Source organism: Cricetulus griseus, chromosome 7 (assembly GCF_003668045.3).
Source record: "Cricetulus griseus strain 17A/GY chromosome 7, alternate assembly CriGri-PICRH-1.0, whole genome shotgun sequence".
Classification (NCBI taxonomy): domain Eukaryota; kingdom Metazoa; phylum Chordata; class Mammalia; order Rodentia; family Cricetidae; genus Cricetulus; species Cricetulus griseus.
Genome location: NC_048600.1, coordinates 3722577 through 3739315, shown reverse-complemented (window position 1 = coordinate 3739315; position 16739 = coordinate 3722577). Strand labels below are relative to the sequence as shown.

Here is a 16739-nt window from a genome sequence, read left to right as displayed (position 1 = left end):
CTGTATAGCCTTGTTAGACATCAGTACTTTCTGTATTGAGGAAAATCACAACACCAGAGTGGTTAGCTCTTCCAGGCCAGCAGTGTCTGTGGAGACAGTAAGAGAAATGTCTACATAGCAGCTTCACCTCACTTTCATCAGGCCCTGTGAGAAGGACTTGTAGGTCAGCTTCCATGGAAATGGCCGATGAGAGGGTAAGAATGTTTCTTCTCAGAATTAAATTATGGCCGGGCGTTGGTGGTGCATGCCTTTAATCCCAGCACTCGGGAGGCAGAGGCAGGCGGATCTCTGTGAGTTCGACACCAGCCTGGTCTACAAGAGCTAGTTCCAGGACAGCCTCCAAAGCTACAGAGAAACCCTGTCTCAAAAAAAAAAAAAAAAAAGAATTAAATTATGGGCTGCTTAGTTTGTTTTAAACACAGCATCTTTTTCCTTTCCCTCCCTCCCTCCCTCCTCCCTCCTCCCTCCCCCCCTCCCTCCTTTCTTTCTTTCTTTCTTTCTTTCCTTCTTCCTTTTTCAAGACAGAGTTTTTCTATGTAGCCCTGGCTGTGCTGGAACTTGCTCTAGACCAGGCTGGGCTTGAACTCACAGAGATCCACCTGCCTCTGCATGCTGGGGTTGAAGGTGTGCGTCACAATGCCTGGCCAAACACAGCATCTTCGAAGATCAATAAAGAGACCTAAAACTGGAAGATGGAGGTTGACAGAAAAAACAAAAAACAAAAACAAAAAACCTGGTTTCCTTGGCAGTTAGGTTAAAGGAAAAAAAATAAAACAATTATCCAGGCAGTGGTAGAGCACATCTTTAATCCCAGCACTCAGGAGGCAGAGGCAGGCAGATCTCTGTTTGAGACCAGCCTGGTCTATAAGAGCTAGTTCCAGGACAGCCTCCAAAGCCACAGAGAAACCCTGTCTCAAAAAACCAAACCAAAGGACACAAAAACCCCAATTACCTTGGCATCTTTGGCATCATGTGGGACCCCAGCATAAACATCTTGCTCATGTTTATCGGGGTTTATAGGAATTTCACATGACTTGTGGAAGATTTCCCAAATCTTGACATTTGTGAGTTCACAAAGTACCTAAAACACAGCAAAGTTCCTTGGGTCTACCTCATAGTAGTAGCTCCAGACCTTGGTAATATGTTGGGGAGAAATGGGAAGGCTGTGAAAACCCAAGTTGGAATTCCTGGAAATTTAGTTTGAGGCCCAAGAGAAGTTTGATGGAAAAAAGGAATCATACGAAGAGTTAAGAAGCTGACAAAGGAAGGAAGGAAAGAAGGAAGGAAGGAAGGAAGGAAGGAAGGAAGGAAGGAAGGAAGGAAGGAAGGAAGAAGATAACTGAGACGTGGAAATTAAGAGCAGGTTAGTAGGAAGAATTCGGACCCTTCTCCTGTTTCTAAGCCTAACATGCCTCCCCTGCACCTGCCTCCAGTGGGAGCCCGTGACTTCTCTAGATCAGCTTCATGAAAAAAATCAATGAGATGAGGAACATGTTCAGCTCTCTGGAGAACAAGGTAGACTGACTATGTTCTAATTCTTGGGTTGTCCTTGTCCTGTAAGATCAGAGAGCTGAAGAAAGTGCATGTTAAGATCCCGACTTCCAAATTGTTTTACTCACAAGGTCGAGTTGGTATGCAAGGCCAGTCCGCCCCTAGCTGAAGATGGCTTTAAGAGCCCAGGTATCTCACGCATGATTCCACATCTCAGCCACATGTGTGCACACTCCCCCCCACATCATGTGTGCACACACACACAGTAATCATAACTATTGAAAATGATTGGAATGGAAAGTAGGTCAACGGTGGTACTCCCTGGCCTCTGAGCGCCAGCTGCTTCATAGGCTCTACTTATTCTCCTCAGAACAATCACTTCTGGTTCTTCTTATTTCTCCTTATTCCCAGGCCTAGAAGAAACCACTTGTGAAAACAATAGAACCCTTGGGTCTGGGGAGATGGCTCAGCGGTTAAGAGCACCGACTGTTCTTCCAGAGGTCCTGAGTTCAATTCCCAGCAACACCTGCCCCCCCCCAAAGAAAACAATAGAACCCAAACATCTGTATTTAAGAGATGTGGTATATGACACTAAGCCATAGCAGAGGATAGCGGAGCAGCTTGGAATCATTTGGATGAACTGGTTTTGGAAATGTCTAGAAGTATGCACATGTAGAGACATATGTGTGAATTTTCACGGTGCCTGTGCTTTACCTTCAGCTCCTTACTTGGTAGAAAATAGTCTTATTGTTAAATTATGTGAATATGTACATGTCTGTATGCAGATTTTGTGTATGAGCACAGTGCCAGAGCAGGCTGGAATAGGACCTCTGATGTCCTGGAGCTGGAATTAGAGGCAGTTGTGAGCTGCTTGATGTGGGTGGTGGCAGCCACACTGTGCTCTGTGAGAGCAGAAAGTGCTCTTAGCGACTGAGCCATCTCTCCAGACATGTATTTTAAATTATAGAATAAGCCTTCTGAATATTTCTGTTTAGAAGAGAGATGTGGATCTAAGCGTTCTATGTCTAATCAGACATGAAAATCAAGCAACAACGTTATCTTAATTTAGTGCCTGTTGAGTATATTTTACATTTGCTCTGTAAATAAAACAGATCTTTCAAAGTGTGCCCTTCTCTCCACAGTTCTGTTTGAGTTTACCCTTTTGATTCACCACCTAGAGAGGAAATAAATAAAAAAAACTTGGAGCACCTCTGCACCAAGCATATGTATAGAGGCTCTTTATCTCCATTTCCTTATTTCATACAGCCCTGTAAAATAGGTGTCATTATTATAATTATGGATAAGCAAACTACTACCCAGAGGTTAGCCAGTTTGCCTTCATACACCGTCCTTATGTGAGGAAGCCAGGATTTATGCCCTACCTGGCTCCAGAATTGATCTCTTGCCAGTGTTTAATCAGCAGATGTGCAGTGGTTGCTCTCCCCCTTGCTCTGGCCTCCCTACTGAAGATGACTCACATCAAAGCCCATTGTTAAAAATGCCACTGCTGCCGGCCTGTGGCGACACACTCCTCTAATCCCAGCACTCAGGAGGCAGAGACAGGTGTCAAAACTTAAGAAAGAAAAAGCTACCTTTTTCTTTTCAAAGAAACTCCTACTAATATTTATTACTCTACTTTTTAAAAAGACGTATTTTTGTTGTTTGTGTGTATGTGTGTCTGTATGATTGTATGTACACACGTGTGTGCAACTGCCTTTGACACCTTTGTCAGAAGGTGTCAGATCTCCTGCAGTTAGAATTACAGATGGTTGTGAGCTGCTTGACATGTGTCCTCTAGAAGAGTGTCAAGTGCTCTTAACCACTGAGCCAGTTCTCCAGCCCCCGTCTTATTTTTTACTTCTTTGGGGGTGGGTGGGAAAGGGCTGAATTTCTTTATATCCTGGTGATAATCAGAGAATCAGAGAGATTCTGGCATATCACTTCTCTCACAGAATTTAGGTGCTGGATCAGGATTGCCTTTTTACATACATATGTTATTTTCCAAGTAAGCCTTATATCCTCTCTCTCTCTCTCTCTCTCTCTCTCTCTCTCTCTCTCTCTCTCTCCTTTTTGAGACAGGGTTTCTCTGTGTAGCCCATTTGCCCTGGAACTCACTCTGTAGACCAGGCTGGCCTTGAACTCACAGAGATCTGCCTGCATCTGCCTCCCAAGTGCTGGGATTAATGGTATATGCTGCCACCACCATCTGGTTTAAGTATGCCCCATTCTTATATCAAGGGCTCTTTAATCGTGCAGCAGTCACAAGTACCTGTGAACCAACTGCTCATTTTGTTGTCACTTGTCAAACTTCAATACACACTGCATAAATGACCATTTCCCTGGACAAATGGGGTGAGTCACCTAAAAGAGTCTGGAGTTGGGTAAATGAAGCATCTGAGATTTTTCAGAAGCTTGTTTTCTCAAAGAAAGGAAAAGATCAAAGGTCAATGGTGCCATTTATAATAATTTATAGCAAGTCAGGTTCACTCTTCCTGAATTTAGTTGCAGGCCCTGGCCTCAGAACTAAAAACTGGCTTCACAGAAGCAATGCAGGAACTGACGCGCATCCAGCATGGAGAGTATGCTTTGGAAGAGAAGGTCAAGAGCTGCAGATGCTCCATGGAAGAGAAAGTCACCGAGATGAAGAATTCATTAAACTACTTCAAGGTGGGAGCTGCCTTTATTTCCCTGATGAAGGAATATGTCAGTTCCAGTACCAAAAGCAGGGAATTTGCCTTTTCTTGTAGCAGCCCAGGGTAAGAACTTTCCCTCTGTGCTATTTGTTAGTCATCATGGAACAATACCTAGCTCATGGGTTTCAGTTTCTGAGCTCTATGTTAAAATTAGAGGCCACAATGAAAACAAACTTTGTCTCTTATTCCCTGTCCACCCAAAGTATACACAGGAAAAGGCTTATAGGATGCAGACCTATGTTCTCTTACCTCATTGCCTTAGTTAGGGTTTCTACTGCTGTGAAGAGACACCATGACCACATTTACTCTTATAAAGGAAACATTTAAATGGTCTGGCTTACGGTTTCAGAGATTTAGTCCATTATCACCATAGCAGGATATGGCAGTAGGCAGGCAGACATAGTGCTGGAGAAAGAGCTGAAGGAGCTACATCTTGATCCTGCAGGCAACAGGAAGTGGTCTGAAACACTGGGTGTGTTTCACCTTAAAGCTGGCCTCCACAGTGACACACTTCCTCTAACAAGGCCATTCCTACTCCAGTGATGCTGCACCTCCTAATAGTGCCACTCCCTATGAGCTTATGGGGGCCAATTACATTCAAACTGCTACACCCATGTGACAGTCTAAAATGTAGCAATTCTCATGTTGTAGGAAGAGCTGAGCAATGCAATGTCCATGATTCAGGCCATCACTTCCAAACAAGAAGAAATGCAGCAGAAAATCGAACAGCTTCAACAGGAGAAGCGAAGAGAATCTCGAAAGGTTAAAGCCAAGTGAGCATCTTGAGAGCATTTACCCCAGGCAAACCCCATAAGTAATGGCTCTTGCACAGAGGCCCTGAGAAAACTTCTGGCTATTAGCACATAAGGAGTGGGCTCCTGAGCAGCTGGAAGAGATGAGGTTATACAAGCTGGTTAATACTGGGGCTGGAGTGAAGGCCCAATGGTCAAGAGCACGGGTTGCTCTTACAGAGGACCAGAGTTCAGTTCCCAGCACCACACCAGGTCTCCCAAATGCCTGTAACTCCAACTCTGGGGAATCTGGCACCCTTTTCTGGCCTCTGCAGGCAAATGGGCATATACACTCACGCGCGCACACACACACACACACACACACACACACACACACACACACACACACTGTATACTTGTCACGTATCCATAAGTCCTTTTGAGTACCAGAGAGCATGGATTTCCAGAACCCACATAAATGTTATGTGGAGGTTTAATCTAGCTAGTGAGACTAGTCATATTGGTGAGCTTTGGGTTTGACCCTGTCTCAGGGAAATAAGGTAGAGGGTGATGGAGGACAATTCACAACTTCAAGTCTAGGCCTCCACATGCATGGCCACACACCCACATACATGTGCCCACATGCTGCTTATGTGCCCTTGTGCACAAATGGAAAACAATGCTACAGTTTTCTGGTACTTGGGGTTGAGTTGTTGAGTGAGTGTAAGTCATCCCAAGAAAGTATCCAATACTGCAAACTTTAAAGACCTTGATAAGAGCCAAGCATGGAGACCATGCCTTTAATCCTAGCAGTCAGCAGAGGCAGGAGGATCTACAGAGCAAGGGTCAACATAGCAAGCCCAGGATATATATATATATATATATATATATATATATATATATATATACACTTTTTTAGTTTTTCAAGACAGGGCTTCTCTGTATTGCTTTGGAGGTTGTCCTGGAACTCACTCTGTAGACCAGGTTGGCCTCAAACTTGCAGAGATCCTCCTGGCTCTGCCTCCCAAGTGCTGGGATTAAAGGTGTGCACCACCAACACCCAGCTTCATTTATAATTTGTAAACCATATGTTTATATGGTTCAACCTGTGTGTGCCTTGGCACATTGAAACAAACAAACAAACAAACAAACAAACAAAACCTCATTCTCTGGCATGATCCTGAACTGAGCCTCCCCTGAATCTACTGGGTGTTAAGAACCAAAGCATTCTTTCTGTTGTCTCCTTTTCTAGGAAAGCCCAAAAGGAAGAGCATAGCGCACAGGCCGGAGCTGCATCTGCACCTGCGCAAGCACAAGGGAGCCCCTTCCGCTCCATCAATGTCCCCGAGTCTGGTCTCCCCAGTGAAGACTTCACCAACATTTTGCCTTCTCAGACCTATGAAAAAGGTACAGTTCATAAACCATGTGGAATTAACCACACTTATTTCTCCCTGATTCCTAGGGCTTGAGTAAAAGTAAGAATGGACTCATGTCCTGCGTCCTCTTCAGAAGAAAATAAAATATATTGCCCAGAACTTTCCTGGTATCTAGACATCAGAAGGCATCAGATGACTTCTGGTTCCTGAAAGACTGCCCATTTGTGTGGAAAATACTAATTTGGTTTCTTCTAAGTGTCAATTAGATGAAAATAATTTAGTGAAACCAATACTATACTAACCACGAGAGAACTAGATATATTTTAAAAGTCACTCTGAAAAGTTATTTACTGGTGGTGTAACTCAGTATCTATGTTTCTCTGGAAAAGCCAGGCTAGTGCTATGTGTAGGCTGAAACAATCACCAACCACTTGCTGACTGTACAGCTGTGAGAAATAAGATGGCATGCTGGCAGCACCAAAGGAGTTGACTTTTCAAGTGTTTTGATTCTGTCCCTATGCTCAAATCAGGAAAAATAAAACAAATTGAAATTTGCTACATCATTATATTCTCAAGAATGTCCCACAAAGCACACATAAAGAAAAATGAGTATAGAAATTACCATAGTTTGAATCCCCCTCTTCTTGTTTTAGTCTTATATGGAAAGTCCTCAAAAGGTAGGCACAATGTGATTTTTTTCAATCAAGTGTAGTGTAAACATCTCAGCGGTAGGGTTCATGATTTTCTGAACTCTCAGCCCACGAAGAACTTGCTTTCCCGATTCATAGACAGTGAGTGTGTTATGAATAACTGAACCTAAATTCCTAGGGCAAGTGGCTTTCACTTGGTGAACTTCTGAGTACAGAGTTGCTTGATTATTAGTCTTTTGCTTGTACATATGAGTACTCATTTTAGTAGTCAGTGAGTGCAGCCTGGGGGACAGTTGTTCAAACAATCTGAGAGGGGATTCTACCAGTGGTCCTGTTTTCTTGGCTCTATGATGTGATGAGCAAGACACATCAAGTTGACCATGCAGGTGAGGACACAAGATGGGGTCGGATGAGTGGTCAGATCAGAACCAGGTCTGGGGCAGCTGTGTGTGTTCACAAGATAGCATCTTAAAATATAGATTTGCAAAGCAAGTTTGTGCCTCTCTATACTATATGTGATAGCCCTCAGGAATAAGTCCATGGGATTTTTTTTTCTTTTAGTTTTTCAAGACAGGGTTTCTTGTGTAGCTCTGGCTGTCCTGGCACTCACTCTGTAGACCAGGATGGCCTGAAACTCACAGAAATCTGCCTGCCTCTGCCTCCTGAGTGCTCCCAAGCTCCCACCACCCAGCTTGTCTGTGTGATTTCCCCTCAGTTTTCCCACTGAAAACAGGTGCATTGCCCACATGCATGTATTTATTTAAATTTTTATTTATTATTATTATTACTATTATTATTTTGTATGACTGCAAGTGAATAGGTGCCACAGCCTGGGTATGGAGGCTAGTGAACAACTTTTGACTGTGGTTCCCTTTCTACCATGAACTTCAGATCAGAGTCAAGCCATGAGCCTTGTGTGGCAAGCACTTTTCTCTGCTGAGAATGTAAATCCACAGGCTGGGTTTAAATTATCTTCTCACTGGCAACCTCTCCTTCCCTCCTTGTGATTGAGACATCCTCATAGTTTGTTCTCCCCATTGCTGCAAAAATTTTGGAATGTTGTCATTCCTAATATATCATGCATACAATAATTGGTGGTAGCTCATATTAAAATTCAGGTTAAAGTGTAAAAGCCTCAGAAAATTTTGTTTATCCATTTTTAATGATACAATGGTGTGATTGTTGTCTGTTATCCCCAAATTCAGTAGCTTCAAGCAGCAAATATTTATTACTCAGTTTCTCTGAGTGCACAATTGACCTGGGGACCACTTACTTACATCTGTCATGAGGTAGATTGCCATCAAAGTGCTGGCCACAGCTGTTGTCATATGAGGGCTGTACTCAGAGGACATCTCCTTCCAGGCTACACACATGGTGTGGCAGTCCCTGTAATATGGACATCTCAACATGGCACCTGGCTACCCTCTGCCCCCTGTCTGGGGTATTAATCTGACAGGATGCTTAAAACAAAAGCTGTAGCTTTTAGTAACCTACTCTTGGAAGAAGCAGCTCTGCCTTCCTGCCATATTCTATTATTCAGAAGAAAATCACTAAATCCAGCATCACTCACAAGAAGGAGTCACAGAATGGTGATGCCGAGGGGTAAGGACAACCAGGGAGCCATCTTAGATGCCTAACTCTTCTTTTTCTTTCTTATTAAAATATTTTAATTATGTTAAATTATGTATATGTATCCATATGTGGGTATGTGTATGTAAGTTCAGCAGAGACATCAGATCCCCCTGGATTTGGAGTTACAAGCAGTTATACGGCACCCAATGTGGGTGCTGGGAAAATGAATTCAGGTCCTCTGCAAGAGTAGTATGTGCTCTTAAGCCCAGAGCCATCTCTTCAGCCCTGTCCTTCATTTTAAAAGATGTCTCCAGATGTGTGTCCTCTGATGTGAAGCTTCTTTCATATGTATTAGAATTAAAAAGCTTGAAATGTCATTTAAAAATGAGACAACGCTCTTTTTTCAGGCTTATTTTATTTTATGCGTATGAATGTTTTGCTGACATGTCTGTGTACCACAGGTATGCCTGGTGCTTGTGGGGGTCAGAAGCAGGAGGTGGGTACCCTAGAACTGGAGTTATTGAGGATTGTGCACCACCAGATGGGTGCTGGGAACCGAAACCTTTTACCCTGCAAAAGCAACAGGACGCCTAATTCCTTAGCCATCTCCCTGGCCCCTGAAAATATCATTTTACAACACGAAGTAAGACCTTTGGACTCTTCTAGCCTTCAAGAAGACTTTTAAAACTGCAGTTATCCTCTCCGGTCCTTCTGCTTGTTCAGAACATCTGAAAGCTAACCCCCTTTTTTATGCTGTATATATTAGGCATTGTCCCCACTACCCACTTATATTCCCAGGCCTAGAAGCTGACTTTCTTGAAGGATATGGTTCCACCATCTATTTCTTCTTAATTATGTCCTATGTATTCAACCATCTGAATATTGATACCTTCTAAAGCTGTTTCCTTACCCGTTCTTGTTCCATAGAATTTTTAAAAAATTAGGATTCCTTTTATTTATTTGTTGGGGTGAGTATGTGGAAGTCAGATGGCAACTTCTCAGGTCTTTACCCACTGAGTCATCTCTCCAGCACTCCTTCCCTTTTGTATAGTCTTCTGATACCTTTGATACCTGGTTTCTCAAAGTGTTTTCTTCTGCTGGCTGATACCGAGCTTCTTTGATTTCCTTCTATTTTCTGCCTACTCATAAATTTCTCTTTTTGGTTTCTTACTGCTATCAGAATCAAAGTCTAACTTCTTCTTTTGACTTTTCAAGACAGGGTTTCTCTGTGTAGCCCTGGCTGTCCTGGAACTCACTCTGTAGACCAGGCTGGCCTCAAACTCACAGAGATCCACATGCCTGGGTGTGCCACCACTGCCCTGCAAGTCTAAACTTTCTTCGCATAGTTTCCAAGGTCATGTACTAACTACATACATAAAATTCTGCTTTTCTCTTCTCTTTGGTTGTCTCTACTTCTACCTCTATAGTCCACCCCAGTAGTCTTTAGGCCTTGCTGTCTCGATATATTCTGTGGGCCACTGGACCTTGACATAAGATCGTCGCTCTACTTGTCTCCCTCTGTCTCTTCTTTACTAGTTCATCCACATCAGGCTACTTCTTGTCTCAGTGGTCCAATCGCAGATACAAACAGTGATGAAGCAGGAAAAGGATCTTATTTCATTGAGGCTCTGAAGATGGCTATCATCTGAAGCCTTTCTTTCAATCTGTCTTTCTTCTTTCTTTCCTCCTTCCTTCCTTCCTTCCTTCCTTCCTTCCTTCTTTCCTTCCTTTCTTTCCTTCTTTCTTCCTTCCTTCTTTCTTTCTTTTTGGTTTTTCGAGACAAGAGTTTCTCTGTGTAGCTTTGGAGGCTGTCCTGGAACTCACTCTCTAGACCAGGCTGGCCTAGAACTCACAGAGATCTGCTTGCCCCTGCCTCCTGAGTGCTGGGATTAAAGGCATGTGCCACCACCAACCTATTGGATTCTTATGGTAGCTGCTTGTAGTAGGTATCACTTAGTGGGTATCATTAACAGTTGAGAAACTAGTATTGGCTCCACTGTACTGCATCACTCCCCTGCTGTCTCTCTCGTCAATCATGAATGAAACTATAAAATCTGTAAGTCTGTCCATGTTGGTAGAATGGATGCTGAATTAAGCTTTCCTTTCTCTGCAGCTCAAGAGTCCAGATCAGTTCATGTAGGAGATGGCAATGTGAAGGGAATGATGGGCCCTGGTAAGTGCTTCTTCTTGGTTTAAGTTTTTATTATGTTATGCACGTATAATATGTGTGTACCCATGCTACTGCACAGGTGTGGAGGTCAGAGGATAACTGTGTGGAGTTGGTTCTCTCATTCCGTCTTTATGGTTTCTAGGAATTGAACTTAGCTTGTTGAGCTTGCAAGACAAGCTCTTTACCTACTGAGTCAATGAACAGGTCCAGGTACCTTCCCTGCTCTACTGGTCTGTCCTGAGCCAAGTGGGAAAGGACTCAGACATGTTAATCAGTTTCTTGACTCTGACAACTTCAGGTTGGAGACATTTATTTTAGCTCCTGGTTTCAAAGGTTTCAATCCATGGTCAGATCACTTTGTTGCTACAGACATTAGATGAGCAGAACAGCATGATGGGAAGCCTGTGACTTAAGATGTTGTTTACTTTACGGCACCCAGGAAGCAGAGGGAATAATAGAAAGGAGTTGGGGACAATGTACACATTAGTAGGGCATATCCCCAGTGGCCAATTTCTCCCAGCTTTGCAGCCTGTCCTGGAACTCTCTCTGGAGACCAGACTGGCCTCGAACTCACAGAGATCCACCTGTCTCTGCCTCCCAAGTGCTGGCATTAAAGGTGTGTGCCACCACCACCCAGCTATAAATTTTTCTTGCATCACATACTTTATAGTTTAATCCAAAATTTACCTCATTGATAATTAACCAGAATTTATGTATTATTTAATCTTCCCTCCATCCTTTCCTTTTTCTGTTTCTTCCAACTAAGCATCCATAGGCTAAAGGGACTAAATAACAAACAAAACATCCCCCCATACCCTTTGGTACTCTTTCCTCTCTTCTTTCTGTTCTTCCTTTTAACAATTTTGCCTCCTATGTTTACCTGAAAGTAAGTAGATACACGGAGTCAAAATTGTTGCTTTAAATCATACTATGCTGTAAATTTTCTAGTCTAGTAGTCTAGTCTATTGAGTCACAGTCTCATGTATATAGCCTGGCTGGCCATGAAATTTCTACAAAGCTAAGGATAACATTCAATTCCTGATCCTCCACCTCCATCTCCCAAATTAATTACAGACTTCCTTATTTTGTGGCATCCATGTTTAAAAAAAAATCAGAAGGCATATGGACCAGAAAAAAGAGAGAGATGACTGCTTGTAGTTTGGAAAATTTTTAACCCTTCATTGAGCTAGCAGTATATTAATTAAGAGTTAGTAACAAACACTGTTTTCTTTCTCAAAAAAGAAAGTTCTTAGAGCTAGAGAGATATCTCAGAGGTTAAGAGCACTGGCTGCTCTTCCAGAGGTCCTGAGTTCAATTCCCAGCAATCACATGGTGGCTCGCAACCATCCGTTATGAGATCTAGTGCCCTCTTCTGGCCTGCAGGCATACATACCGGCAGAACACTGTATACATAATAAATAAATCAAATCTTAAAAAAATAGTTCTTGGGGCTGGAGAGATGACTCAGAGTAAAGAGCACTGACTGCTCTTCCAGAGGTCCTAAGTTCAATTCCCAGCAACCACATTGTGGCTCACAGCCATCCGTTATGAGATCTGGTGCCCTCTTCTGGAGTGCAGATATACATGGAAGCAGAATGTTATATACAATAAATAAATAAAATAAAAAAATAGTTCTTTCTAGCAGGCATTGTTTTTCAGGAGTGAACCCAACAAATCCAGAAGCAGATGAAAACCTTAATAAGCCTTCTCTCTCAGCTGAGATCCAGTCTAAGGGCCATCACACTCCTGGCCTGTGGAGACAGCCCAAGGATGGCAACGAATGGAGCGAGGAATATGTCACAAAAGATCACCCAGATAAACTCAAGGAGGCTGGCCAGGGCAGACACAGTTCCCTGGAAAATGTTTTATGTGAAACCTCTTTAGCTGGTAAGTTATGAGGGAGAATGTGGGTAGAAATATGAAACAATGAGGTGTATGAGAGTTTGGAACAGAAGGGCCAGAACTACCACAGTTCATGGAGAGAACACACGACACCACCTTGTATCTTTTTAGGATGAGGCCCCTCATGCCTGCAGAGGTGAAGGGACTCACTCAGCAGAGGTTACATACCCTGGTAGGACCCCCACCTTGACCCTGGGTATTTATGACATTCTTTGGTTAAAAAAAAAAAAGAAAAAGAAAGCTATGGTCTTGGAGAATTATCTATTTAGTCAGCGATACAGAATTTGAAGGGCTGGAGAGATGGCTTGGCAGTTGTAAGCACTGGCTTCTCTTCCAGAGGACCTAGGTTCAGTTTTCAGCACCCACATGGCAGTTCACAACTATCTGTAACTCAAATTCCAGTGGATCTAACACTTTCATACAGACATACATGTAGGCAAAACTCCAATGCACAGAAATAAAGAAATTTCAAAAAGAATTTGACATATGCCAATTATTTATTAATAGTCTGCCACCAAAATATCAAACACTGCAATAAGCTCTTGTCTTCCTTCCTTTTTTAAATTCTGTCCTTCCTTCCCTTCATGTAGTAAATGAGCACTCTCCACATTTGGAGGGAAGTAATTTTTCTTAATATTATTTTAATCAAATACATGAAAATTAGATAGAACTAGAAACTTTTAAATTATTATTAACAAGAAACATGAGCAGCCACTTTGAGGGGTATGAGAGTTTGGAACTACCACAGTTCATGGAGAGAACACATTTTTGACATTTTGACATTACTCTGAGAACACATTTTGTCAAAAAGAGAAATTCTTTTTGACAGTTTCTCTTGGTACTTGTGTCTTAATTCCTTTTTTGTTGCTGTGTAGAACACCACAACCAAAGCAACTTATAAAAGAAATCATTTACTTTGGCTTCCAATTTTAGAGGTCATGGCAAGGCTGAGAGTTCACATTATGACCCACAAGCACAAGTCAGAGAGAGAAATAGAGAGAGAGAGAGAGAGAGAGAGAGAGAGAGAGAGAGAGAGAGAGAACTGGGAATCACATGAGTCCTTTGAAACATCAACCCCCCACCCCCAGTAACACACTTCCGCCAACAAGGTCACACCCCCAATCCTTCCCAAACAGTTCCACCAACTGGGGTCCAAGTTGAGCCTATGGGGGCCTTTCTCATTCAAACACCACGACTTGCTTCATATTTTGTGCTATTTTGTAAACAATACTTTGTTGAAAGTTAATTTACATCAAGTAAAATCCATGGAGTTACATCCAAACTTAAAAAAAATTTTAATGTGTATGAGTGTGTGTACAGTGTGTATGTGCAGGTGTCCATGCTACAAGGATTTGTACTATTGTGTGAGTGTGGGCATTGTGTGGTAAGTGTCCTAACCACTGAGAAACCTTGTGGGCCTTATCTTATGAGTTTAAGTAAATGTTTTATTTATTCTTTGAGAGTTTATTTTGATCATATTTATCCCCATCCCTCCTACTAACTCTCCCAGACCCACCCTTCACTGCTCCATCCTGTGACAATTTTGTGTCCTAATTTTGTTTTGTTTTTATAAAATGTCCAATTTGTGCTGCCCATAAGCTCCAGGCTATGGGGGTCACTCAAGCATCATTGACCCACTGGGGGGCCATTCCTGTAAGGGGAAGAGACTCACCCTTTCAGCTTGACTTTTTACATATGAATATTGACTATGATCACTACCAAGGTCAACATATATGTTTCTGTTATGCTAGGAATTTCTCTCATGCTTCATTTTATGTGAAGAACCACTGTAACTACTATATAGTTTCATCTGTTCTTGAACTTCATATAAATGGGATAATATTGTGTATTCTTTTTTGCCTGATATCTTTCTCTCAATATGTGTTTTTGAGATTCATCTACATTGTTACATGTAATTCATTTAGTAGTTCTTTTTTATTAACTTCACTGCATGTCATTGTCACATTTTTAAAAATCCATAATCCAGAGCCAGAGAGATGGCTTGTGGTTAAGAGCACTGGCTGCTCTTCCAGAGGACCCAGGTTCAATTCCCAGCACCCACATGGCAGCTCACAACTGTCTGTAAACTCCAGTTCCACAGGATCCAACTCCAGCCCATATATATATATACCAAGGTATATAAAATAAAAGTAAATTATTAAAAGATAGCATCTAGTAATTGTTAAGTGGGTAGAATACTTTGTATATACTTTTTGAGAATATTAATTGTAAGATTTAATTTTCACATACATATTTGTTTTGTCTCTCCTATGGTATATTCTTATTCAAATGTCTCAGTATCCTTAATTATTTATGTGTTCAATAAAGATTATCCTCCTAAATAAATAAATAAATAAATAAATAAATAAATACGCCCTCCCAATAACCTGGAATTTTGTGTTATCCAAGCCTGTCAATAGTGGCTTCATTATAAATATGCTTATTAGGTAGTACATTTACATATTGGGAAGTGATCTCTTTATGTCATGTCTTAGGGTGTCCTGTAACAAGTGGCAAGCTGCCCAGCCTCCTGTCAGGAGTGCTGAAGCCTGGCTGCTGGCATTCTGGGACCTGAAGGGGAATGTGTGTGTCTTTCTCATTAGCTCAGGCTAGGGCTTCCCTAATGCCGCTTCTCCCATTCCACCCCCCACCCCCCCACCCCCGCCCGGGGGAAACCAGGATGCACTAGACTGCAAGTGCAATTTGGAGGCTCTTACAATTTGTGCAGCTTGACCTCACTTGCTTCTGGGCACTAATGCCTCCAGTCCCTCAGCCTCTACTGCTTCTTAGCAGGTCCTTTGTCTGCAGACACACGGTTTTGTGTCCTTTGCTTTGCTGGATGAATCTCACACTTCCACTCTGCTTTTCATCCTGCCTAAATGTGCTGATTCCTTTCTCTCTCCTCCCTTCTGTCTCCCCCACTTCACCCTGTTTTCCTCTTTTGTCTCAAGGGGCCCAGGCTGGTTAAATATCTGACGACGACCTTGGATTTCTGATCCTCCCACCTTCGACTCCTGGGTAACAAGTGTAGACAAATAAGCCTGGTTTATGTGATGCTAGGGGACACACTGCCAACTGAGCTTTCCCATGTGTTTTTATTGATTTCTTGCCTGACTTAGTGTTTGGGAGGGAGTTGATTAACAACAAAAAAAATCCCTTTGGGTTTGCTTTAAAGCAAAAAGGCAGACAGTGGCTCTGGAGCTGCTTGAATCTGAGCGGAAATATGTCATTAACATCTCTCTGATCCTGAAGATAAAGGCGACATTCCAGGGCTCAGATGGAAAGAGGAATTCCAAGGAGAGAAGGTACCCCTGTGCTCATTGTCTTTGCTTTTCAGATTGACTAGCACTTAAGGTAAGTTACTCACTGTTTCTACTTTGGGAATTCTGGGTCCTAGAGAGTCCCAGAAATAGTCTTTGGTAGGCAAGTCTCAAACTTAGGTTCTCAGCAGGTAGACAATGAATATAGTCTAAGGGAACTTTAGTCTGTGACTTGTCTGTTTAGAATAAGGTGAGACATTTCATGTCCTCAGGGATGATAGACTTCATCAAAGTCCCAGGAAATGGAGGTGGTGGAAATAAGGGCCATTAGACAATGATGAGGTCTAATCCCATAGCATCTGGTACTGAGTAAGAGTGTGCACCTAGCCAGGTGGTGGTGGCACACGCCTTTAATCCCAGCACTTGAAAGGTAGAGGCAGGAGTTCGAGGCCAGTCTAGTCTACAGAGCTAGCTCCAGGACAGTGAGGGCTACACGGAGAAACCTTGTCTCGAAAAACAAACAAACAAACAAACAAGAGTGTGCACCTAGCTGTGTGTGTTGAGGGAGTGGGTAAGTGCTTCCTGCACACTGGCCCTAATGTCACAGCCTGCACCTGCTTATACCTTTACTCCCTCTGTTGGGAAAGAACAGGAAAGAGACAAGCAAGGCCTGGGGGAAAGGACTAATGTAATAAAGATGAGCTAATTCAGAATGAAGTGAAGAAAAGAACAATCCTAATGAACAGAAAGTCTGGGTTATGTGGCATTATAACCTTAAGCATTTATTCCATAAGGTGGTAACCATTCATTGGTTGTGAGTCTATCTAAGGAAGCCCCCATTGTCCTGCTCCTTATGGCTCCTCCCATTTTACTTGACTTTACCGCCATGCAATA

At 42.5% G+C, this 16739-nt stretch overlaps 1 protein-coding gene across 1 annotated transcript in view; it reads left to right on the top strand.

Moving 5' to 3' along the window:
* Positions 1–16739, top strand: part of Arhgef33 (Rho guanine nucleotide exchange factor 33) — a 75038-nt gene that overhangs the window by 33543 nt on the left and 24756 nt on the right. Inside the window, exons 5-10 of the mRNA XM_027425998.2 lie at positions 3994–4158; positions 4836–4957; positions 6168–6322; positions 10627–10686; positions 12343–12570; positions 15761–15890. Coding sequence (XP_027281799.1) covers positions 3994–4158; positions 4836–4957; positions 6168–6322; positions 10627–10686; positions 12343–12570; positions 15761–15890 — 860 coding nt within the window. The remainder of the gene's footprint in view (positions 1–3993; positions 4159–4835; positions 4958–6167; positions 6323–10626; positions 10687–12342; positions 12571–15760; positions 15891–16739) is intronic.